At 37.2% G+C, this 26,295-nt stretch overlaps 1 protein-coding gene across 14 annotated transcripts in view; it reads left to right on the forward strand.

Annotated features, from left to right (window-relative positions):
• The window catches only part of ep300b (EP300 lysine acetyltransferase b), a 35,686-nt gene that overhangs the window by 3,314 nt on the left and 6,077 nt on the right, over positions 1-26,295 (forward strand). The window contains exons 2-25 of one of the 14 annotated variants that reach the window (XM_089128350.1): positions 606-1,180; positions 3,642-3,803; positions 3,968-4,205; positions 4,309-4,422; positions 4,641-4,868; positions 6,752-6,860; positions 6,958-7,089; positions 7,482-7,599; positions 7,872-8,040; positions 9,398-9,496; positions 9,593-9,681; positions 9,762-9,914; positions 11,147-11,599; positions 13,755-13,976; positions 14,092-14,257; positions 15,494-15,645; positions 20,064-20,303; positions 21,437-21,525; positions 23,903-24,013; positions 24,167-24,223; positions 24,341-24,418; positions 24,628-24,695; positions 24,800-24,950; positions 26,071-26,217. In XM_089128350.1, coding sequence (XP_088984476.1) covers positions 606-1,180; positions 3,642-3,803; positions 3,968-4,205; positions 4,309-4,422; positions 4,641-4,868; positions 6,752-6,860; positions 6,958-7,089; positions 7,482-7,599; positions 7,872-8,040; positions 9,398-9,496; positions 9,593-9,681; positions 9,762-9,914; positions 11,147-11,599; positions 13,755-13,976; positions 14,092-14,257; positions 15,494-15,645; positions 20,064-20,303; positions 21,437-21,525; positions 23,903-24,013; positions 24,167-24,223; positions 24,341-24,418; positions 24,628-24,695; positions 24,800-24,950; positions 26,071-26,217 — 4,120 coding nt within the window. Of the gene's footprint in view, positions 1-605; positions 1,181-3,641; positions 3,804-3,964; positions 4,206-4,308; positions 4,423-4,640; positions 4,869-6,751; positions 6,861-6,957; positions 7,090-7,481; positions 7,600-7,871; positions 8,041-9,397; positions 9,497-9,592; positions 9,682-9,761; positions 9,915-11,146; positions 11,600-13,754; positions 13,977-14,091; positions 14,258-15,493; positions 15,646-20,063; positions 20,304-21,436; positions 21,526-23,902; positions 24,014-24,166; positions 24,224-24,340; positions 24,419-24,627; positions 24,696-24,799; positions 24,951-26,070; positions 26,218-26,295 lie in introns of all 14 variants that reach the window. The other 13 variants (XM_089128352.1, XM_089128347.1, XM_089128351.1 and 10 more) reach the window with 13 other exon arrangements.

Below are 26,295 nucleotides of genomic sequence, written 5' to 3' on the forward strand. Positions count from 1 at the left end.
TGTCTAATTAATCACTTGGCTGATAAATGTGGAGATTGTCCTCAAAAGTTTGCTTGCTTCATATTTAGAGCATGTATTAGTTGTTGGTGTGTTGCTGTTATCAGGACTTGACATTATCCAGGAAAAAGCCCCCATTTTGTCCCACCGCTTGTCCATTGTTATGCCATGTGTTTTTTATTAGTATGAACCATTAGGACGTGCACACACCGGCTCTACTACATACTGCTCTCCTGCGATGCGATAATCTCGGCCTTTCTCTCTCATCACGTGAGCTGCAATAATCTGTTCCATTTTTCTAACCATCAGCTGAGATTCGTTAAATTTCACTCCTCAATTTGTGTACATTTCTTGCTGTATGGTGACTGATACACCAATCTATCGAGCAGTCAGGCTAACCGACCGATACCTGTTTACTGTCATTGTGTAGGATCATCAGATTCAATTTTGTCTGCAACTCGGGTAAATTATGATTTCTTTTGCTGTGGCTTTGCTGAAAACGTCTCATATTTTTGGGCATTCTGTAATTATTCTCTAATTGATGTAATTATGAGTGATTTTTCCGTGAGCAACAACCTGATTAAAGTCTGTTTTTCTTTGTTTTTCAGATTTCGGCTCTCTGTTTGACCTGGAGCATGACCTCCCAGATGAGCTCATTAACTCCTCCGACCTGGGCCTTCCTAACGGGATGGACCCCGGCCAGTTGCACACCAGTCTGGGTGGCGGAGGGATGTCGGGGCCTCTGGGCGGCTCGGGGCAGGACACTGCAGCCAAACACAAGCACCTGTCTGAGCTCCTCCGCCCTGGCGCCCCTCCATCCACCTCCACGGCTACTGGCAACCCGGGTAACGCGTCCTCCCTGGGGATGATGGGAAGTCTGGGTGGTGCCCATGGACTCGGTGGCCCTCAACAGCAGCAGCCTGGCATGATGTCGCAGCCTGGCATGGTGGCGGGATTGAACCGGGGCATGATGAGCACCCAGAAAGGGAACGGTCAGCCGCAGAGCATGATGGGAGGGCAGATGATGAATGGTGCACCCAGAATGAGCTACGTCAATGTGAACATGAATGCGGGCATGGCTGGTAACGGGAACATGCTGCCCGATTCTCTGCAGCAGCAGAACGCAGGACAGCAGATGGCACAGGCAGTGATGAGACCGCAGCAACCAGGAACCGTGAATAAGGTAACTGTGAGCGTTTCGATATAACAGTGAGACAAGTGATTCTGTGCGCTCGTGCAGTTTAAAATGTATTCATCCACCTCAAACTGTGGAGTGCGCACAGAATGGTTTTAAACTAACCTGAACTCATTACACGTCTGTATGACATCTTTCTGAATTAAATAACTATATATGTATATATTTTACTCTAGCTTTCAAAAGTTTGGGGTCAAAAAATTGAATTTTAATCTTAATAGAGTTACATTTGAATTCTAATCATCAAGTAATTATGAAAAAAAACAACAACAACAACAAAAGGATCACAGTTTCCACAATATCTCTATCTTTATGTTACAATCTTAACTATTTGTATCTGTTTGGATAAAACTGAAAGTGTGCGGGACAGGGTCTAAACCGGAAGTTCGTAAAATTACATGAGAAGTTCGTTTTAATTCTGATTCCATCATAGTTTTTATTTAACAAATATGCCTTATATAACTTTATTACAAAAAAGTTACTTGTATTTTTTTATTACTAATATACTTTTTTTTCTTGAAATATTTTCTAATTAAGAGTTTTGTCAAGACATATTCAGTGGTTGAAAATTGCTAAAACAACTTTTACTATGCATACAAATCTGAACAAATTATAAAGAATACATTAATGCTTGCTGGCGCCGAGAGAGATTGAGACGAAGTGTATCACATCGTACAAGATTTAAAACGTTTAAATGTCACATGAAATATCAAGTAGTAGAAATTTAGAAAATGAAACGTGTATGATTCAGTATCTTAGTTGATATTACTTATGTCAAGCTCTTATTTTTTTGAGAAACACACAGATGGTGGAGTGGCTCATTAAAATGTAAAATGTGCTCATTTTAGTAGTTTACACTCATTTGTGTATCATATTGTACAAGGTTCAAACCTTTTAAATTAAATCGTAGTAGTATTTTAATTTATATTACTCCTGGCAGGCTCTGATTTCCGAGAGACTCACAGAGACAGCATTGCGACTATTTGTGGTCATTGTGCACATTTCATTTATCTATAATAAATTGCTATGATCCACTTGCTAAACTGTTAATCAGCAGTATCTGCCACATATTTTTCCTATTATTCGGTCGAATCGGTTATTTGTTTTGAAGCCATTATCTGTGCCTTTCTGAATAAGTTATTCGCCATTGTGCACACCCATAGTTTCATTAAATGGTTGCTGAAAATTCAGCTTTTCCATCACAGAAAGAAATCAAATTTTAAAATATATTACAACAAAAAACAGTTGTTTATAATATTTGACAACATTACTGTTTTTATATTACTACTTTCAACATTACTAGTGTATTTTTAACCCTAACTAATATATATATGAAGAGTTCAGATGCAAAAGCCTCTAAGTGCCATTTGAAATTTTCTTCTAGAATGATCATTTTTATCAAACTTGTATATTTAAGTTCAGTGATTTCACTTAAATGGCAATGATCATTACCTATTAATTGTTATTTAAGTGAAATTACTGAACTTAAATATACAAGTTTGATAAAAATCATCATTAAAGAAGAAAATTTCAAATGGCATTTAGAGGCTTTTGCATCTGAACTCTTCATATATATATATATATATAGTTTGGGTCAATTCAGTGTAAGAAAGTACATTGAGAACAATAATGCAATGTTCTGATTCTGTCACATACCTATCAGTTCTGCGGACCTAGACTTTATGGTTTAGTTGTTTTCGAGGGGAAGTTAATATCAAAGGTCAAAAAAAAAATATCTGTATTTATGACTTTTAAAGGCCAAGTTTTCTTATTTTCAAACTTTATAACTTGAAGACTCTTGTAATGTTTACTCAAGTTCTAAAAACTAAATTCGAAAAATGGTTGGTTTCATTATCTGAGTAGTGTTATGGTCTTGTGATAACACTGTATTACCCTCCATTAAAAACACAACCCTTTGTTAATTGTTTTGTTCAGAAAGACTTACAAATAAGGTAGAGGAATAGACCAGAATGAATACAGATCTTGTGGTGTTTCTTTGGTTTGGATAAGACATTCAGTGATGTGATTCTTTAACCCATTTAAAACAGACCTCAGTTTGAAAAACCTCCCTCCCTCATACGAGGAACTGCACACCATTTTGTTGATTCACAGGCGATTGCACAACCTGGGCTTCAGGAAATGGGCAGAAAAAAGAGGGAATGACATTTTCTCTTTTGGTTTGTTGGGTTCTTCTAGATTTGTATTTTTTTGAGGTTTGTTTTATGGAATTGATACCAGTGTCATTATCTGTATGAAGTGAGTAGATAATGTGAACATTTAAACATGCTGAATCAATCTACTGATGTTCGTTTTCTTGTTTTGCTGTCAACTCCTCATTGATGGTTGATGATTCTGCTTCTTTAAATTTGGATAATTTAAACTTTTGCGACTGAAATGCTAGCAATTGTTCATTCTTGATAAAGCTTTTCCTCCCCTCTTTCTCTCTCAGATGGGAATGATGGCTGCTCCGGGCCCCTACGGTGGTTCGTATGGTCAGTGTGGAGGACAGTCCCTTGGGCCTCAGCTCCAAAATAAAGCGGGTCAACCCAACAGCATTAACCAGTTCAATATGGACAAGAAACCTCAGCATGGGCAGAATATGAGCAGCATGGTGAGACATCCTATAAAGAAAATGTCAAAGTGAACCACATTCACACACATTTAATGATCGAATAATTGCTTCCTTGATTAAGACGTTAAAAATCTCACCGAGTCCAAGCTTTGCTGACGGACACTCCAGTCTTGAAACCCTTTCTTTCGGTCTGTTTCTAGCAGAGCTCAGGTGTGGTTGGTGGCGTCTCGGGCCCGGGTGGGGTGGTTGCGCCCCCTGCAGCGGACCCTGAGAAGCGTAAACTCATTCAGCAGCAGTTGGTGCTGTTACTACATGCTCACAAGTGCCATCGCAGGGAGCAGGCCAACGGAGAGGTCCGCCAGTGCAACCTGCCCCACTGCAGAACCATGAAGAACGTCCTTAATCACATGACCCACTGTCAGGCCGGCAAATCCTGCCAGGGTGAGCTGAGCCACCCATTCATAATCTTTTGTTCACATTTTATCTTCCCCATGCATAAAAAAAGATGACCGCACCTTACTTGCATGCTTGTGTTCCCCAACAGTGGCTCACTGCGCATCCTCTAGGCAGATTATCTCTCACTGGAAGAACTGCACGCGGCACGACTGTCCCGTCTGCCTGCCGCTAAAGAGCGCTGGGGACAAAAGAAACCAGCAATGTGAGTTAATATGCACAAATGCAGCTCCTCAAGTCATTATAAATCTGTTTGACCTTTTTTCAGGAACACAAAATAAAATATTTGATTTGTTTACACCCATATAGTGAAAGTCAATGGGGTCTACAAAAAAAAAAAACAGTGGATTCCATTGGTTTAAAATATCTTCTAACATATTGAAAGGGTTTTTTCAATCTCCCATCCTTCATCTTTCTCTCTAGCTCTGCTGGTAGGTGCTGGGATGGCCATGGGTGGTCCATTAGGTGGGTCATTACCTGGCGGCCAGCCTTCAACCCCAAACTTAAACCCACCCAGTCAGATTGACCCAAGCTCAATCGAAAGGGCATATGCTGCTCTTGGACTCACCTACCAGGGCAACCAGGCATCCAATCAGAATCAGCAGACCTCTGCAACTGCTCAACCCGGCATGAGGACACTCAACAACATAGGTTAGAGTTTCCTTAACCTTTAGTCTCTGGGGCTGTCTAAATACTGCTGTCCAAATGCTGTCTTGGCCACTTAAGAGCATGTGTATGCGCCAAGTAACTGTGCAAGGCCATCCCTTGTCTGAAAACCGCCAAAGTACACTCAAGTCAAGTCAAGTCAAATATATTTATATAGCGCTTTTCACAATACAGATTGTATCAAAGCTGCTTCACAGTATCAATCAAGACAACATCACAGTGTTTGTTTATTGGTAGAGCTGATCAATGGTATGATGGGTCATTTAATTTGAATATCCCCAACTGAGCAAGCCAAAGGCAACAGTGGCAAGGAACCAAAAAACTCCATCAACTGACCCGATGGTGTCCTAAAACTCCATCAGATGACCCAATGGAGAATAAAAAAAAACCTTGGGAGAACCCAGGCTTAGTCGGGGGCCAGTCCACACCATCACTAATACTGCTTCTGAGCAGTCTTTGAGGCTAAATGCCTGTTCACACCAAGGACGATATCAAAAGATATAGTTCTAAAAATCATTCTCAGTAGTATTAAAGAATAGCAGAGTCTACACCACAACTATAATGATAATGAGCATTTAAAGTGGCTGACAAACATGCTCTGAGAATTAACAGAATGATGTCGTCTGCTAGTGTGGACGCTAATTTAGTTATCTTTGTATTTATGGATCTTTGTGTGAACGGGCCTTTAGCGTAGTCCGTTATTCATCACATTCAGGAAATTGCAAGCCCCCGATTTCACGTCATGTGAAGAAAAACTTTCCAGTTTAAGTTGAGTTGATTAAAAGTTACCTACAATTTGGTTTTAAAATGTAGAGTGTTGCATATTTTATTGTTGCAGAGATTTATATGTATTTTGTAAAACGTTTGAAAATTAAGCACTACTGTCACGCAGTGGTTAAGTGTGTCCTATTGAGTAAACAAAAATCTTAAAACACTTGTGGTCTTCACGCCAATTCGAAAACTATGGCCGAACTCCGTAAATATGTAATTTAAGTAGACAAGTGGTCAAGTGCAAAAGCCTCAAGTTTGAGTGTTTGGACATGCCCTCTGATTAAATGCTACTCCTCTACAGTTTTTTGATGTTCTTTTATACGTATGTATTGGTGTACTGTAGAACTAGACATTTACATCCTTCATTAACAGATCAGATTGATAAAACACACCTGATTGAACACAAAAAAAAAATTGTTTCAGTAATTTAATGACATGCATTATTTTTCTGATTAAAATTGCAGTTTAAAATGCATTAAAAAATCCAGCTGATTTATATATCAAACCTACAATAATAATAATGTTTGTAAAAATGACTGTATAAATGTAAATTAAAATAGAATATTTATTGATAGGATAATATAATAATAATAATAATAATAATAATAATAATAATAATATTTCATTTAATTTTACGTCACATTTATTTTACAATTATTACAATACTAATATTTATGGCTGTCATAATTTCTTCATTTTCAAACCATCAAATCCCTTAATGCTTCTATTTTAAGCGCTTCTCATTATAAGAATGATGAGATGGTCGGCGCATGTTGCGTTCCCAAATGCATTAAGCAAATGCAGATGCAGAGATGGAGTTTGTGTGGAGCAGCATTTACTGTAAACCAAGCTGCTGCAAACTTCGGCAGATGATCATCATCATGCATATAAACGCACTGAAACATGCAAGTGCATGCATTTCATTAAAATGGAGCATCTGCAATTTTTCTATAAAAATTGCATTAAGCCATATTGCGATCTTGGTGTAAATCCTTACTGCAAAAAAATATTTTCGTAAGAAAAAGAAACTTGTTTTTCCTTCGAATTAAGTTTATTTAGCATGTTTTACCTATGATGTCTTATACTGTTTTCCCCAGCAGGTGGGAACTCAATGGGAGTGAACGGTGGAGCGGGGGCTCCGATGACGAACCAGCATTCGGGAATGCTGCCTGACGGCATGTTGCACAGGAACATGACGGCTCAGAGGTACTGAACTGCCATTCAGTGGAGCGGCACCTGGTTTAAATAGGTTGATCAATGAAATTTTAATGTTGATGTTTGATGGTTCGTCTCTCTCTTGCAGTCTAATGAATGACGCCTCTAGTATTGGTAACATGGGTTCTGTAGCGACGGCAACGCCCCCCTCTGCAGGAATGAGGAAGAACTGGCATGAAGACATCACACAGGATCTCCGGAATCACCTCGTACACAAACTGTGAGTGATACACACACACCCACTAAGACCAACTACTGTCACTTTATGCACCCATTATTAGAAATGGACTTCAAAAATATTTTTATTAAAAATGGTAATATTGGGAAATATTTTTACAATTTAAAATAACAGGTTCAATTTAAATATATTTTAAAATATAATTTATTACTGCGATTGTAAAGCTGAATTTTCAGCATCATTACTCCAGTCTCAGTGTCACATGATCCTTCAGAAATCATTCTAATATGATGATTTGGTGCTCACTCTCCATAAAATGATTTAAAAATCCTTATCTACTAATCACACACAACTGGAAAGTGTCACATAAGGTGCTGTTTAATTCCATGAGCTCGTTCTCAGTCTTGTGTGTGTGTGTGTGTGCGTGCGAGTAGTGTGCAGGCTATCTTCCCTACTCCAGACCCTGCAGCACTGAAGGATCGGCGGATGGAAAATCTTGTAGCTTATGCACGCAAAGTGGAGGGTGACATGTACGAATCTGCCAACAGCCGGGTAAGAAAATGCTTGCACAGTCTCATTGTCTGTGGATTATATTTGGAGAATATCTGAAGGAATTGACAGAATCACTTGTTTCTTCACTTTTTACCCATGACACAGATGTCACAGTTGGACAGAACACTGAAAAAAACAGCCTAACCAGGCACAAATACGTCCATATATTTTTCTGTCTAAAAGCGCACGAAAAAGAATTTGAATCAGTGTACTTGTTTTAAAGCAAGTGAAGTGTAAGAATAATTGTCTTCATGAATGTTTATCTCTTCCAGGCGGAGTACTACCACTTGTTGGCGGAGAAGATTTATAAGATTCAGAAGGAGCTGGAGGAGAAGAGGAGAACCCGACTTCAGAAGCAGGGTATGATGCCAGTTCAGCCTGACATGCCCAACAGTGCTCTACCTCAAGCACCAGCTGGCATGAACCAGGCACAGCTGCCTAGTACGTACACATACACACCTGCATACAGCCATGTATGGCTACCCGTCAAAATAAAAACTTGATGCATGAAACGGAAGTTGAGATAGTCTTTTCTTCCCTTTTGTGACGTCTGTTTGAGTGAAGCGGCTTCTCAAACAACAACAAAATTTTGTCTGTAGGGTATTGATTGGATGGTTGTGGTTTGCTATTACTGTGATGTCTTGAGAGTGACAGTTTGTCCCGCCCTCACGCCAGTGACCACATCATCAGAGAAGAGAAGAGATGACATTGCAAGAGGCTCCCTCATTTGGGAGGTTACTCCCTCATCATGAGGAAGTCATTTGGATCAATTTTTACTTTTTAGAAAATATGAATCCTCACATATAAATCTTTTATTATAAATACGGCAGTATTTCATAAAAGAACAAGAATTGTCAATTTTGATTTCATGGTGACTTTAACGTGTGGAAATTAAAACACAAATATCTGTATTGTAATTTTACAGCAGTACTATAACTTATTTTTATTTATTAAATACTAATTTTCCTATTTTAAGATCCAATAATTGGAGTATTACAGTATTATTTTGTTGAATATATTTAATAATAATCTCAATAAAAATCTGAATTAATATTATTTTATACTGAATTGTTTAAAAACATTGGGAATGTCCAAGTCAATTGGAGAGTTTTTTATTTTATTGAATTTTTTAACTACGCTCACTTTATGGTTACTGAAAGAGTTTTGAGTTGGTTCTTGTAAAGGGTTAACCCATGTCTAAACACCCCAAAAAATGAATATAGCCCAGCTCTGAAAGGATCAAAAGCTCCAGCTCAAAAAATTCTTCAGGACTAAAGGCCCAATCACAACTTGAACAATAACTATAACAATAACTATATTAGCATCCACACCAACGCATGATATTGTTATTTCTTTTTATTATAAGCGCACTCTGCAGTTTTGTTGTCTGTCTGCTTTTAATGCTCGAGCTCATTCAAAGCAGGATGGATTCTGATTGGCCGTTTTATCGTTCATCACCTGGAAAAAAATCTTTCCAATGTTATTGTTTCTCTGTGCCATTATAGTTGTGGTGTAGTCTGGTATTCTTTTATATATTCAGTGATTTTTAGAGCTATATCTTCATAGTTATCGTCCTTGGTGTGGACGGGCCTTAAATAAATTACCAACTTTTATATTATCTTCATTTTGCACTCACCAATAAAATCACCCCACTTATTCTAGAATGATTCACTCTTTAGAAAAGTAGCCATTAAAGTCATCCGGTGAACATTCCCTTTGCCACCCAAGCACAATCAAACACTGACTTTTGTTGTTGATTGCATGGAATGGTTGTAATGGATGTTCTGATCTCTCCTAGATGGTCCCCATTCAGATCCGCCCTTAGTTCAAGCCACTGGACCCAATCCAATGGCCAACCGCATGCAGAATCCTGCTGGTATGGCACACTCACTAAATGGTCTGTAGTTGAAGAACAGTTCTTTTGAACATCCTTAAAGAAATCCATATTTTTGTGTTTGCCTCTTTTTGTGACTTCCATTCTTGTTCCGTGCAGGTATGAATCAGTTTGCTCATGTGGGGATGCAGCAGCCAATGGGTCAAAGGGCAACGCCGCCCCTGCCGATGGGAACAAACCTCAGTCAGGTAAGCTCGCTTGTGACCTGAAGGGGGACGACTGATTTAACTTTAAGTGTTTATTTGGTGTCTTTACTGTGTATTTTTAGATGAGTATGCAGGGAACACCTCGAATGTCTCAACCCAACGTACCCCAGTTACAAAACCAGTACATGCAGAACCAGTTTCCAGGCACTGGTGCCGGACTGGGCCAGGGTGTGGGTGGCCTCAACCAACCTGCAGGGCAGGGAGCCATACCACAGGTCAGCTATTAAAGCACATTCATATCATATTACTCAGTACAGTTTGATGTCTCTAATGCATCTAATACTTTAAAATGATTCATCTTTTAGTGGTTATAAGAGTGTATAACAGTTTTTCTGTTATAATCTCTTGTGAAAGACAATAAACCACTAGAAAAATCACTTCTTCATTGAGTTTTAGCAGTACCTGAGATTTGTCAAGTTAGAATTTTCTCATTGAAACCTCTTTTGTTTGATGTTTCACCTCTTGTGTTTAATAATGTTGTGTGTGCTTTAGTGGTACCTAACTTAATGTTAGGATGGAAATAAGGATGGATGATGTAGCCCAGCATTAACATTTGAAAAAAAAAAAAAAAAAACAATTTATACACTATTATTTAGCAAGGACACATACAATTGATAAAAAGTAAAGACATTTATAATGTTGCAAAAGCTTTCCATTTCAAATAAATGCTTTCAACTTTCTATTCATCAAAGAATCCTAAAAAAAGGATCACAGTTTGCACAAATGTTAAGCAGCTGTTTTCAATATTAAGTATATTTATTTTATTAAAAAATGAGCAAAAGATCATTTTAGACTATTTATATAATAATAATATATTTAACAACTATTTGGACCAAGTTGCCATTGTCGCTAAACTGACAATGACATCACTGTTTTCTCCAGAGCAGCTATATATATATATATATATATATATATATATATACTGTATATATATAAATTAATAACTTTTTTACAACAATGAACCCTCACTGAAATTACTTAAGCTGGACTATGCTTTTTTCTACTAGATCTACTGTATAGCAGAACCAAACCCTGTGGCATTATTTTTCTGTTATCACTGTAAAGCTGCTTTTAAACTATCTGTATTGAAAAAAAGTGCTATATAAATACAGGTGACCTATATCTATTTGTATATTACAATGTACATGGTTATACACAAATACACAAACATTGTAATACATGAGGTGACCCAAGTGAGTTATTGAACAGATTCACTGTAGCTGATGGTTTGAAAGAACTGATCAGAGATTGGTGAAACAAGATGCAGCCATGAAACAGTCTTCAAACTTGTGATCACTGCAGTATTGATGATGTTATATCACCAAAAAAAAAAAAAAAAAATCAGGTATATGTCATAAATAATAAATGGATCGCACAGCTCTTGATGTTTAGTAATACCACCCAGTTAACTCTGAATTTTGTTTATTGTCTTTTTTTCCTCTCTCAGAATCAGATGCCCACTCCTCCATCGCAGGCAGTCAGAAGTCCGGTAGCTCAAACTCAGTCTGCAGTCTCTGGAGCTGCTGTTGGCCCTCAGGGGCCTCCGTCCAACCTCCCCCCACCTGCTCCTCAGGCTGGATTGCATGCGCACTGTCCTCCCTTACGCCAAAACTCCCCTTCTCCCGCACGCAGCCGCACCCCTACCCCTGCCCCGCACCAAACGCCCCCGCAGTTGCCGGGTAACCAGACCCCCCAGCCCCACACCCCCACTTCTTCAACCACTATGGCCCCACCTGCAATGCAGCTGCCCTCGATGGCACAGGGGGTGGGTTCAGAAAAAGCCAGTCAGCTACAGCAGCAATCACATGGGGGCGGAGCCACTGGAGGCCCCCAAACAGGGCCACCGTCATCTGTGCCTTCCCAGAACGCCCACGGGCTTTGTGCACACCCACACACTCCTGTGAGTATCACAATCGAGAATGTGTTTTTTTAGGGTGTTTTTGCTTGTATCTTCCCATCTTCTCATAGGTTGACTTGTATGTCACTGAAGAGTCTCCATTTATCATTTTTGTTTGGATCTGCTATTAATTTAGGGCCCTGTGATTTCCACGATGCGGACAAAATTGTGGACCCAGAATTTGGCCAAATTTGGATGAATAGATCAAATATAGGGCTTTACAAAAATCGAATTGCGATATGGATAGTGTTTGTGAATGTATAACCCCTAAAAGACTGCTATTGAGATATGAATTCTGTGCGTCTCAGTGTGAATGAATGGCGCAGTTTCTATTCGCTCTATGGTGTGAGTTTGGGGTGGGACTTTCGGGGGGCTGTTTGGGAAATGTATTTGGGAAATGTTTTTTTTTTATTATTATTATTCTGTTTGGTGAAACGAGTGCCACAGGAATCATATGCTTCACCTTTAAGATCCTACAGACGTTCTTGTATAATTAGCATAAATTCATTAACCAAAGCATCTTACAAAAAGGGCAAACACCACACAAGAATTGCTATTGTAATTCATTTTCTATGGTGTGAAAAACATCAGGTCTCATTGCATGAAATCTACTTATTCTGATCTAGAATCAGCAGGTGCTTGTTCATATTCCCTTTTTGCAGTTTAATATGAAGGACGCGTGCGGCTCGTGGTGTTTTCAGCTTCTGTCGTCTCGTTATGAGGACAGTCCACTTAAACTTCAGATACACAAAGAAACTCAAAAGTCTTCACTACAACTCCACAAAACAAATGTTCTTAAAATGTATTACTATTGTATTGTGTACAGTAGAATGTACTTCTAAAAGTAATAACAGTAATAATACAGTTTATTGAAACTCGAAGAATTCCATCCATGTTTTTATTTGAACTGTAAACAGTTGTTTGCAAAAATAAAAGGAATCGTTCAAATTTAATTTTATTACATCTTAAAAGATAAAGGCTACCCTGTTCACACCAAGAACAATAACTATATAGTAGGGCTGTCGAGCGATTACATTTTTAATCGAATTAAGATTAATTAATCTAATTGGCTAAGAAATTACCTCCAAAAGATAATTTTTTAAGTCATTATTGTGTTAAGTGAGAAAAGGATCAAAAGGACATTACAAAAAGTAGTCTTATGAAGAAATTTTTTATTTTATTCAACACAAGAATTTATTACACAAATTTGAAGCTACAACAAACATGAATGTGAGTAAATGTAAATAAACTGAGTTTTAATTTTTGGGCAAACTATCCCCAAAATATGATTTTTTTTTATTTTTTTAACGAAATGATACACTAAATAAGAAACTAAAACTGCCAGTAGGTGGTGGTATATGTCTAAATGACTAAGTCATAAAGTCATTGAGTCACTCAAATGGCTGATTCATTCAGGAATTAAGCCTCTCTTTATGAATGTGTCATTGAATCACTGATTCACCCAAAACATGGATTCATTCAGACTGATATAAGTATACTTTGAGCTTTAGTGTCTCTTATCTGTCTGTCTGTTCTCTCTTATTCTGCAGTTCCTTTGTCTGATCCTTCTTTTCTCTTTTAGGGCTTTTAGAGCTTTCACACTGAAGTTTAGTTCGAAACAGCACGGTTTGCATAAAAAATGTGATAATTTGAAAGCTATCATGCGGATCGGGGAGCAACTTTAACTCTGGTCTGCACTTGTTTGGGAAGTAAAGTAACATGCACTTGCATTGTAGCTGATGACTACGTTACTAAATCAAATCAAACGAAACGCATGTAGGGGATAACAGTGATGAAGATTTGATAAGAGCGAGAGTGAGCGTGCCGCGTAATCGTGCAATCGAGTGAATGTAATCAGAGCAGCAAATGAATGACTATCTCCTCAAACAAGACCGAGAAGCCGCCTTCATGCAACATACAGTGACAAGTGCTATTCACTCTTCTGCCCATTATATTAAATGTTTGGAGTAAGTGTGAAACCAGACCAACGTTGTGGGAGGCTGTGGAGCCATTGCTCTTAAATAAGATTTTGTTTGCTATTGGCTGTTCCTTCTGACTTTTGTATGCCATTGACTATTCTCTCTTTCCTCCTGACTCGCTTCTTATTTTGGCTATTTGCTCTTACTCTGCTCCTCCTTTGTTTTGTTCCCACCGTCAGCTGTCTCAGAAGTCGTCTTTAACTGCAGACGGTCAGGCCTCAACTCCTGCATCGGTCAGCAGTGCTGACCCTAGCTCACAACTGACATCATCCGAGCCCACCGCCCCACTTGACCCCAAAACTGAGGTCAAGCAGGAAGAAGAGGATGAGAATGAGATGGAGGATAAGGCCTCAGGGAAAATGGCTGCCATGCAGACTGAGATTAAGACGGAGAAATCAGAGGTGAGCAAGGAAAACACAATTACATCTAAAACAAAAATACACTTTTGAATCTGTTATGTCCGAGACATTCGGATGAATGATTCATTCCCTATCCTTATTTTGATTGGTCTGCCAGATAAAGAAGGAGGAACCTGCAAGTGATGAATGCAAGACAGAACCAATGGAAACGTCGACTGGGTCGACAGCTGAGGACAAGAAGCCGGAGGTCAAAACCGAACCCAAAGAGGAAGAGACTGCGGGAACGAACAGCACTTCCGAAAACAAACAAAGCAAGAAGAAAGGTAAAACAAACTCGTCCACACATTCGTATATAGGGTAAATCTTTCATCCTCAAAGGTGATGTGGCTTTTCTCTGTTAAAATACCTTTGCAAGTGTAATGTGCTGAGAAAACTATATGCAAGCCTTTGGTAGAATGTAAACGTGGTGCTTTCGAAACATTGTCATATATACTGTATATACCGATATATATGTGTATGTGTCATTTTTAAATCAATAGTTTAAGTTTGATTGTCATTAGAGCCAGACTGATTTATCGGAAGGCCGATATTAGGAATTTTCCAAACTATCGGTATCGGCATTTATAATGGCCGATAAATTAATATTTTAAAAATAAAATAAAAACGGACGAAAGACGCTTCAACCATGCATTATCATATTATTTTAGTTAAAACTCATTAATAACTAATGTTAGGGAATTCTGTTAGTGTTTTGTTGCACATTGCTGAAAAAAAAAACAACTATATATATATATATATATATATATATATATATATATATATATATATATATCGGACGATATATCGGAATATCGGATTTTAAAACCAACAAATATTTGTATCGGTATCAGCCTTCAAAATCCTTTATCGGTCGGGCTCTAATTGTCATTCACAGTGCTTAATGGGATTGTAGTTCTTTCCCTCATTAAAACTATCAAATACACAGTGTTGTACCTTTGTCTTTTTGTTTAATTTCCTAATAATTTTGCTAATAATTAAATCAAAGTGTATAATGTTGTGATGGCTGGTTTATTTGGTTCATTGCTTATATCTCTTAAACAAAGGCTTTTAAAAAGTACGTCTGGAGGCCTTGCTCTATGGTGTGAGTTTGGGGTGGGACTTTCGGGGGGCTGTTTGGGAAATATATTTGGGAAATGTTTTGTTTTATTATTCTGTTTGGTGAAACGAGTGCCACTGGAATCATATGCCTCACCTTTAAGGATCCTACAGACGTTCTTGTATCATTGGCATAAATTCATTTACCAAAGCATCTTACAGAAAGGGCAAACACCACACAAGAATTGCTATATAATTCATTTTATATGGTGTGAAAAACATCAGGTCTCATTGCATGAAATCTACTTATTCTGATCTAGAATCAGCAGATGCTTGTTCATATTCCTTTTTCGCAGTTTAATATGAAGGACAAACACTGCTTTGAAATCAGTACTTGTTTTTCATATGAATATGTACCTGATTCCTGACTCTGCTGCTTCCTTCATTTCCTTCCTCTCCATCAGTCTTTAAGCCCGACGAGCTCCGCCAGGCTTTAATGCCCACTCTGGAAGCTCTGTACAGACAGGACCCAGAGTCGCTGCCCTTCCGGCAGCCGGTGGACCCCCAGTTACTGGGAATACCCGTACGTATTCGAACTAGTAACAAAACTAACCTGGTAAGGGCCTGCGCTGGCACGCATTATGCTACAAACAACCTAGCACTTTTCAGTTCTAGTTTCATTACTTTTTCTTTCTTTCTTTTTTGTACCCCTCTCTTCCTCTTCTGCCTGCTGTTGTGTCTTGTGTGTGTGTGTGTGGACGTGAGAGAGACGTTGCAAGCTTGCTTTTGTAGCGTTTCTGTCTGAAAAGTAAAGTGAAAATAAGGCAGCGCAGACTATGAACATCTGTTCTTGCGGTTGATGCATCTTCATCGCGTAAAAGACACGTTCGGAGGATTTAGCTGAAATTTTAGATTAATGTGCCATTTTTTTTGACCAGTCCAACTGGACAACTTTGTTTGAACCTGAACCAGTGGCTGACATGAAGTTTGGAAAACGTATATATGATATTACAGAATTTTAATTTTGTTTTATTTAAGCAATTTACTTAATAACTTAGGAAAGTTATGTAGATGTGAAACGGTGAAAATGAACTGCCACTTTGAACTCCTTGTTTTGAATCTTATTGCTCAAATTGGCAATAAGTCTTGCCGTTTTTTTTTTTTGGCACCAACAAAATGGAACCGCTCTGAATGATCTCATAACCTGTGCTGGCCTTATTGTCTTTGTTCGTTTATTATAGTTTTTGCTGTCATCTGCTTAAACTCCATATAGCTCATTATTTTAACCTGAGCTTTAAACCATCACATTTGTTTTATTTTGCCACATAAAAGCCTAAGTCTACCATCAATCCCCAGAGTTATGGCCAATTTTTTTATTTATTTTTTGGCTACAACCAGCATAGCAGATTAAAATTTATACACTGATCAAGTACGAAAGCGGTTATGCCGAGCGCCCAGCATTCGAACTGGAAAACAGGTGTATAAATAGCATTCCCGGTTTGCAGTGGTTAGGTGATCTCTGAGGTAACTTAAAGGATTAGTTCAACTCAAAATGAACATTTCCTGATAATTTACTCACCCCAATGCCATCCAATATGTTTATGTCTTTCTTTCTTCAGTGGAAAAGAAATGTAATGTTTTTGAGGAAAACGTTTAAGGATTTTTCTCCACATAATGGACTTCAGTCAACATGTTGAAGTCCAAATCAATGCAGTTTAAACAGCTTTGAAGTGCTTCTAAGGCTCTGCACGATCACAGCTGAGGAATAGGGTCTTATCCAGCGAAACGATCGTTCATATTCTAAAAATAATAAACATTTACATAATTTTTAACCACAGTTGTTCATGTTGTGCCGTATGCGACACGCCAGGCATTATGACATCACGGTGGAAACGTCACGCGTAACGTCATCTATCTAAGTTATCTGTCCTGTGTATTTCGGTTCAAAAAGGCAGGAAACGGCGAAAGTTTCTCATCCAACTTCAAAATCATCCGACATCTTTGTTTTAATTTATAATTTAAAGATGTGGTTCACTTTAAAATAAACTTTTGCAGATAATTTACTCACCCCCATGTCATCCAAGATATCCATGTCTTTCTTTCTTCAGTCGAAAAGAAATTAAGTTTTTTGATGAAATCATTCCAGGATTTTCTCCATATAATGCACTTCATTGGGAACCAAACGGTTCAAGGTCCAAAGAGTTTCAGTGCAGCTTCAAAGGGTAAATAATCAGCAAAAGCTTTTTTTAAAGTGAACTACTCCTTTAAAAAAAAAAAATTATTTCGAGACGTTTTCAACGTGATGACGTAATGTCAGACCAGCACAAGATGAACAATTGTGGTTACAAAAAGTATACATTTATTTATTTATTTATTTATTTATTTATTTTAGAATATGAACGATCGTTTCGCTAGATAAGACCCTATTCCTCAGCTGGGAATAGCCCTTTTAAACTGCAACATGTTGATTGAAGTCCATTATGTGGAGAAAAATCCTTAATCGTTTTCCTCAAAAACATTACATTTCTTTTCCACTGAAGAAAGAAAGACATGAACATCTTGGATGGCATTGGGGTGAGTAAGTTATCAGGAAATTTTCCTTTTGAGTTGAACTAATCCTTTAAGTTACCTCAGATATCACCTAACCACTGCAAACCGGGAATGCTTATACGCGTTTTCCAGTTCGAACGCTGGGTGCTCAGCATAACCCTTATTGGCTTTCATTTGTGTTAAATAGCCATGTCATGTGTTGCATGATGGGATCAGTTGACTGAAAATGAGTTTCCTGCTATTCTGTTTATTTTGCTGCTTTAGCAGTGATTTGATAAAATGATGCACTGGCTCCATTTAAGGTATGACAAGCAAACATTATTGACAAAGAGAGTAATGTGTGACCTAAAAATTGAACTTTTGGCACAATCCTGCTTTAGCCATTCCACCACTGCCATATATCACCAAAACCACCCAAATACAAAGTAGAAATCCTCATCCAGTTATCACAAACAACTAAAAAAAGTCAGACATTAATTGGTCAAAAGGTGTGGGAACCCTGAAGATAAAATAATTCAATGTTCATGTGTAACTTCAAGGTACATCTAATGATTCTAGGTTTATTCACTCTCTTCACTGGTATCAGATCAGTGTTTGTTGATGTATGTTTGTTTGAAACACCTGTTTGTCCTGGCATTGGTGTCGCCCCCGTCGCGTCAGTTTGAAGGACTCGTTTGATTATGTGGGCATAGATCAGCTGACTATTGTAAACACTGCAATTTCCATATTTTAATAGATATGGCAACATGTCAGATGCTGCTGGTGGTTACAGGAACCCTGCAGAGATCTTTTGAATGAACCAAAACCTCAAAGTAAATTGCTGTAAAACTCTTTTTTATTAGCATCATAAGTCAATACTCAATAATTTAAAAAAAAATCCTCTTTGTGGCACACAACCTGAATACGGTGGGGTCGACACCTTGAAGGAATGTATTTTTATGCTATCTTTGATGCTGTCTGACTGTAAAGAAAGGAGTCCTGCTGTGCTTTGTCGTGTAAATGCTCATAGCTGCGCTAATGTAATTTAATGTGTCTGTGACGATATCACCTCGCTTGTTCTCACCTCAGCTTACTGTACCCTAAACGCTAACCCTGCCAACATCACCCCCTAGAAAGCCTGTTTGTTTGGCGAAATGGATTCATTTTTCATGCAGGCCGTCCTCCAGATGTGAAATGAATACACTAAACTTAAATATTTTTCTTTAATCTAAACATGACGACAGAGTGACGACATTCCTCATGGTTACAGGGTGAATCTCATGAAGTAATGCCTGGATCATATTCACCCCAAAATCAAAAGAAAAACAATACATTATATTTAGCATAAAGTTTATTTTTGGGACAGTTTATTTATTGTGACAATTAAACACATCTGTCTTCATTTTTTTAATCTATATCAATACAAATAATATATATATATATATATATTCATGATAATCAAAGACTTTTATCTCTAAAAACCTTAGTGTGTAACACTAGTATATGGGGGCAGTTAGTAAGTAAAATGAAATCGCTAGTTAATACCACTAACATGGCTCAAAATAGCCCCACAGTAACATAATGAGGGTCCATACATGCAAAACGAAGCATTGAGAACTCCACTACTCGTATACAGGCAGGAGCCATCTTTGGAAAACAGTCTCAAAGTCGAACCCCGAACGCCATTCATACAGTTCAGCTCACTTGGCACGTCGTTCGTGGTTCGACTTATCGAGACTGTTTTCCAAACATGGTTCCTGCCTGTATACATGAAGTGGACTGTCTTTATAAAATATTTTCTTATTAAACGGTCTGTACACTTACGAAGTTCTCAATGCTTCGTTTTGCACGCAGGGTCCCTCATTATGTTACTGTGGGGCTATTTTGAGCCTTGTTAGTGGTATAAACTAGCGATTTCTTTTTACTTATTAAATGCCCCCATATACTGGCGTTATACGCTAAACAGTTTTTACATTCGATTATCATGAAAACAAATCTCAGAGAACGGTTGACTAGTTACCAATGTGTTATTAGACCAAAGGTTCATTTTGCGCCGGAGTTCTCCTTTAAGTCTTAAAAATGTGTTTAATTTTCTTTACACAAACTATAATTTTCTAGGCACTTCTTGCGATTCAAACTACTATCGGATGATATTATGTTCAGATATCTTTGCCCACCCCAGTTCTTCTGCCATCGCTGGCCCAGATTTGTGTGTTTTTCTGTGTGTGTGTGTGTGTATGTGGGAGAACGGGAGATAAATAGGGTACAGATTTGAGTGAGGCAGTGGGAGTCTGTTACGTTTTTCTCTGTTTGTGCATGTGAACCTCTTCTACAGCGCTCAACATTGTCCCCCTGCACCCTCTTCTCTCCCCCTGATTCTCAACCCGCCGGGCCACCATCCATCGCTCCGTCTGACTGGAACTTGATTTCATCTCATGATGATAATGACAATGATGGCCTTCATCCTTCATGCTGCTTTACTGCGATCTGGACTCCGTCCTCCAGGACTACTTTGACATAGTGAAAAACCCAATGGACTTGTCCACTATCAAGCGTAAGCTGGACACGGGTCAGTACCAGGAGCCCTGGCAGTACGTGGACGACGTGTGGCTGATGTTCAATAACGCCTGGCTGTATAACAGGAAGACGTCACGGGTGTATAAATACTGCTCCAAACTGGCCGAGGTGTTTGAACAGGAAATAGACCCTGTTATGCAAGAAATGGGGTACTGCTGTGGAAGGAAGGTGAGAGCCGTGTGTGTGTGTGCATGCTAATAATAATTATCTTTACTCTTATTATTAGTAGTAGTAGTAATTAAGAATAATAATAATACTATACAAACATTATTGAATATGTTTGGTACTATCCAACTATCATTTGTAGTATCATTGTTTTATTATTATTATAGTAATTCAACCAGCAAGCAAACTTGCAATGCATTAAATGTATGCTAAATGCTTATTATCATTAATAATGTAAGTATATTACAATAACAATTAAGTATTGTAATATACTACCATTTAATACAGAAATGTCATAATTAATTATTACTATGAAATATAAAATTATTCTTCCAGCAAGTTAATATTTGCCTTGAATGCATCATTATATTATTATAAATACTTACTATTGTTATTTATTAATATGAATTATAATATACTACCCTATTATACCAAACTTAAAAAGATAACTATAATTAGTAGTATTGTTGTTTTATTATTATTATTATTAACAGTAATTCTTCCAGCAAGCAAAATTGCAATGCATTAAATGTATGTTAAATGATTATTATTATCATTAGAATGTAATCTACCACTCTTTAATACCAAATTTAATAATATAACTTATTATTATTATTATGAAATATACAGTGATTCTTCCAGCAAGCAGTTTAGTAAACACTTACCAAAAATGTATGTTAAAAATGCATTATTATATGATTATAAATACTTACTATTCTTATTAATACGATAATACACCATCATATAATACAAGCTTATTTAATAATAGACCTATATTATTATTATTAATTAACATACAATGATTCTACCAGCAAGAAATGTATGTTAAATATGTACTATATTATTATAAATTGGTACTATTTTAATCATTATACACTTTTGTTTTTAATATTTTTATTAAATAGAACAATTGACAAAAGATGACATTTATTATGTACAACATTATGCAACTTATTACAGTGTTTTTACCACGGCTAAGTTGTGGTGTTTGGCACATCATGAGGTGGATTATGGTTTATTGCTTTAATATCATTATCGGACCAAAAATAATGGAATATTGCAACCCCAACCCCAAATATTGCAACTCCCTTTCTCTTTCTTTGAACCCCTTTATCCCTCTTTTTTCCGTCTCTCAGTTGGAGTTTTCTCCTCAAACTCTATGCTGCTATGGCAAACAGCTGTGCACCATCCCCCGAGACGCTGCCTACTTCAGTTACCAGAACAGGTCAGTATTATACACACTATACACTATATTCACACGACACGCGTAATCACTCACACCCTTTTCTTAATACTATGCAGTATAGCCATTCAAATATTGAGTTCTCAATTACATTACAGTAATAATAACAACCACTTGAAAGTTCAAAGTGACTTAAATTGGGTCTATAATTGTCAAAATGAAGCAAGTTATTATATTCACAAGAATAGTTCTTGCAGAATGTGGCCTGATGGGTAATTTACTGACCTCATCAGGCATATCATTTGCATTTCAGCCTAAAATCTTTTAATTTCATGTGAAGCAGCCTAGCGCTTGAAGGAAGTGTTATAAAATCTATTGGGTTAATAACACTTTAATAGATTTTAACACGCGCACACATAAAGATTTGATAAACGTTGTGTTTTTGTATGTTAAAAGATTCAGGTGAGCATTTTTAAAGTGGTGTGCTTTGTGAAAATGTAAATGCTGTTCTGCTGTGAGCACATATTTCCCACATCAGGGTGTTGTTGAATTTCAGGCCTCTTGATTTGACTTTCGGTGGCAAAATAGACCACATTTTACATCTCTGCTCTTTTTCTGATTTTAAATGGCCATTTTAAAGAGGGTCTGCATTTTTGTCTCCAATTGTTTTGAGGTTTTCGTTGATGTTCTTGTAGTTAACTTTTATTGGCAGGTGTGTTGGCAAGTATTTGTGTTGATTACCTCATTTGGTAGCTATGAACAAAAAACAAAGTGCTAATAAGAAGGATGCACTTCTTCTGATGCATTAGTGAAAATCGTTGCCTATTTTCTGACTTGCATCATCTTAGTCTTTGCCAGGCGATTAACAGTTTTTCAGTTAGTATCTTTCTAAACAAATATACGTTTTTGTATTAATTTGGCTACTTTAGAGTTAATATAAAGCTCACTCTCGTATAAAAAAATTACTAATGTATGTTAATGCTACAGTAGTATTAAGTCAGCATAAAATCGATATGCTGATTTTATTAATTATTGATATTATTGTTAGCTTTACGCAGATTTTAATGGATTTAAAATTTGTTATTTTAAATCCACAAAGGCAACATTGATAATACAAGCATTATTATTAAAACATTGAAAATAAAAGTTTATATTGTAACATTTTTAATGTTGTAGTGATGATAAAAATCAAAATAATATCATTTAACATAAAATTAATTTTTGCTATATATTTCATTCTTTTTAGTACAACATTGAAAATATTATATTATAACCAATTACATTGTTATGTTAAGCTTTTACTTTATTATATCATATAAATAATAAAAGGATGTAATATAACAACATTAATTTGTGTTATATTATTTTGATAATTAAAGAAAAGGTTATGACATAAATGGTAAATAGTAAAACATTGGAAGTGTAAGCTTCTATTTGTTTTATATTTTAGTAATAATAAAAAAGGTTAATTAACATTAAATTATTACATTTGGATTTGTTATTAAAACGGTGCACAATATTGTTATATGAAAAATGAAAGGCTGTAATGTAACAACACGTTATTTTGTAATTGCATTGCCTTTAATGCTGCATTTAAATAAATTAATTCGTATGATGATCATGTCAAATCTCAATGGTCTTTATGCGAAATATCCTTTATAGTGATTTTTATGGCGTCATGTGAACTCTATGTTTTTTTGAGATTGACACAAAGTATACTACTTACATTTCTAAAAAAAGAAAAATGGCTAGGAGTTCTTTCAGAAGAGTTCATGCTGCCAACCTCAGGGTGTACTAACTGTTCATCTGTCACACATTTTGTTTTGGTAATGAATCTTGAGACCCTCTTTAAAATGCACAGGAAGGATGATGGGTCTCTGTTGCTCCTGTTCTCATTCTTCTCATTCACTCTGTCCATTGTTGTCCCTCGCTCCTCTGGGCGTCACGGTTGTTTTGGAGCTCAGTGGACTTGAGGGAAGACCGTCTATGCTTTGCCTCGGCTTCCTGCTCTCTCTCTCTCTATCTCTCTCTCTTTTGGTTTCATTTACTTCTTTTACGTCCGATCCACCCCTCCACCTGTCCAACACTTAGCTCTTTGTCCCTCATAACGGTTTTGTTTCTCACACTTTTTTAAAATATTCATTCTGCCCTCCTCCTCCCCCCTTTCTCTCCCTCCCTTTTTAACGCTTTTGATGTCTGCATTGGCCTGCTTTGATGTGACCAATCATCCGCTCCGAAATTTACACGCAACCAATCAATCAATCTGCCCACACAAAATCCCTGCTTCATGATTGGCTGCTCCTGGCGACGAACCTGCCTTCTCCTGTGTGTGCCTGTCTCCTGGCCTGCCCTGCCCTGATTGGTGCCTGCTTCCACGTGCCCTCACTGTGATTGGCTGTGCTCTTGGCGAACGGTCTAGTTCACCCAAATATGGGCTTCTTGCTGACAGGTACCACTTCTGTGAGAAGTGTTTCAACGAAATCCAGGGGGAGACGGTATCCCTGGGGGACGATCCAACCCAGCCTCAAACGTGAGTAACCCATCTACAAGTTTGTGTGTCGATCTCCTGCTTCATTGCTATTGCCATGATGTTATTATTCCTCAGCATCTCATACTGTGTGATTCTCATGACCCACTCGATTGGGCGGCCTCCTCTTCTCTGTCTCTCGTTTTATCTTCTCAGGTCCATCAATAAAGATCAGTTTCAAAGGAAAAAGAATGACACCCTCGACCCCGAACTGTATGTTTGCTTTTTTACATATTTGCTCGCTCCGAATGTCTCAACTCAAGTTTGCTTGTAGTCACGGTGTGGATTTGTTGTTGTCATCGTCTGACCTTTTCCGCTCCTCTTCCTCAGACTGATGGAATGTGGCGAATGTGGTCGAAAAATGCATCAGATATGCGTTCTGCACAATGAAACAATTTGGCCAACAGGGTGAGCTACTTTTATTTGACGCTTTCTACTTCAAAGTAGGGCTAAAAGAAACAAACAAATGGTCAGAGAATTGTAAGGCTTTCAAAAAAACATTTTTTTTTAAACTTAATATAAAGTCATTTATGTATAAAGCAAAAGAACATAACAGCATAACCGGAGATCTCACACGTTTTCAAATGTCCCTCTCTCCCTTAATCCCATCCATTCAGGTTTGTTTGTGGAGGCTGTCTGAAAAAAGCCAATGCGACAAGGAAGGAGAATAAATACTGTGCAAAGAGTAAGTGGCAGCTTTAAAAATTTGCAATACATTTTCATGCTGTACTATAAAATGCTGTATTTGTGTTATTTTAAACTCCCTGCTCTACTTTCTCTTTATCCCAGGGCTTCCTCAGACAAAGCTTGGTAACTACCTGGAGACACGAGTGAACGACTATCTGAAGCGTCATGCTCATCCAGAAGCTGGTGATGTCACCATCCGTGTGGTCCACGTCTCTGATAAAGTTGTGGAGGTCAAACCTGGCATGAAGTCCAGGTGAGGGACAGTGCAGAGTTTTATGTTGTTTCTTTTAAGGTTTTTGAATTTGGAACTGTTTGTTTTATTTAATGTGATTTTGTATTATACGTGTGATTATTATGAAACACGACAATGTTCCATAACCTTACTTGCATCAATACACTTGTTCACTCAATGATTTTGTCATTGAAGGTCATCAAGTTGCTGTGTTGTTGGTTGTAGTAGGTATTTATTCTACTGAATGCCCTAACCAGTGTTATTTTAGTATAATCTTTGTACTGTTATTCTATTTATTAATATTTTGAATTGGCTTTTAGTATTAGTTTTAGATTTTACATTTTAGTTGAGTTTTTAGTCATTTTATTTAGCTCTTTTTTTCTTCATTTTATTTGATTTAGTAATATTTCTTATTTATTTTTATTTGTTTATTTGAGGTAATATTTAAGTTGAATTATTTTATTTTTTTCATTTTTAAATTTGTTTCAGCTTTATTTGAATTAACAGAACATGTTTTTTAGTTAACAATAACAGCTCTTCATCTTTGAACGTTATTGGACTGCAATAGCTTTTGAAAATTTTGTCAAAGGTGTAACTCTTGCCTGTAAAAAAAGAAAGAAAAAAAAGTTTGTTTTGACAAGAAATCAGTTTGAGGGGAAAGCACTGAATCATGAAAACATTTACCGACTTTCAGTGCATGAATCATACTATTGTAATGCCCACAATTTTCCATACTAAAGTTTAACATCTTTGCTTGCACTCAAATGTCTCAGCGGAGGCAGGTCACTGTTGCACTCTTTTCTTTTTTTTTACTGATTTTAACTTGGACACAACTACCTTGCATTGCCATCATTAAAACTGAATGACTTCAGAATGCTTTGACTTCCTCAAATCACTTCTAAACTAAAGGCCTTTAGGCAGATGAAAAAACAACATTGCAATGCCCGAGTTTGAATAGTATATTGATAGAAAGTGAATTAATAGATCTTTGATTCAGTAACTGTAAAAAATTGTAAATATTCATGCTTGCTTAATTAAAAATTCCAGAGACCTCATTCCTTTATGGTAGTGTCTTTTTCAGAAATTATCTTTTTAATGGTCACCATGAAAAGATCTAAAACGTACCGTCTTTCTATTACAGGTTTGTTGATAGTGGCGAGATGTCAGAGTCTTTCCCGTACAGGACGAAAGCTCTGTTTGCATTTGAAGATATTGATGGAACAGATGTCTGCTTCTTTGGAATGCACGTGCAAGAATACGGCTCCGACTGCCCTCAGCCCAATCAAAGGTTAAAAAAAAAACAAAGACGCATAGGCGCACACCGAATCTTCTCTCATGTGCACACGGATGGCATTACAAAGGGGTC

This window comes from Pimephales promelas, chromosome 3 (assembly GCF_988280905.1).
Source record: "Pimephales promelas chromosome 3, fPimPro1.hap1.1, whole genome shotgun sequence".
NCBI classification, from domain to species: Eukaryota; Metazoa; Chordata; class Actinopteri; order Cypriniformes; family Leuciscidae; genus Pimephales; species Pimephales promelas.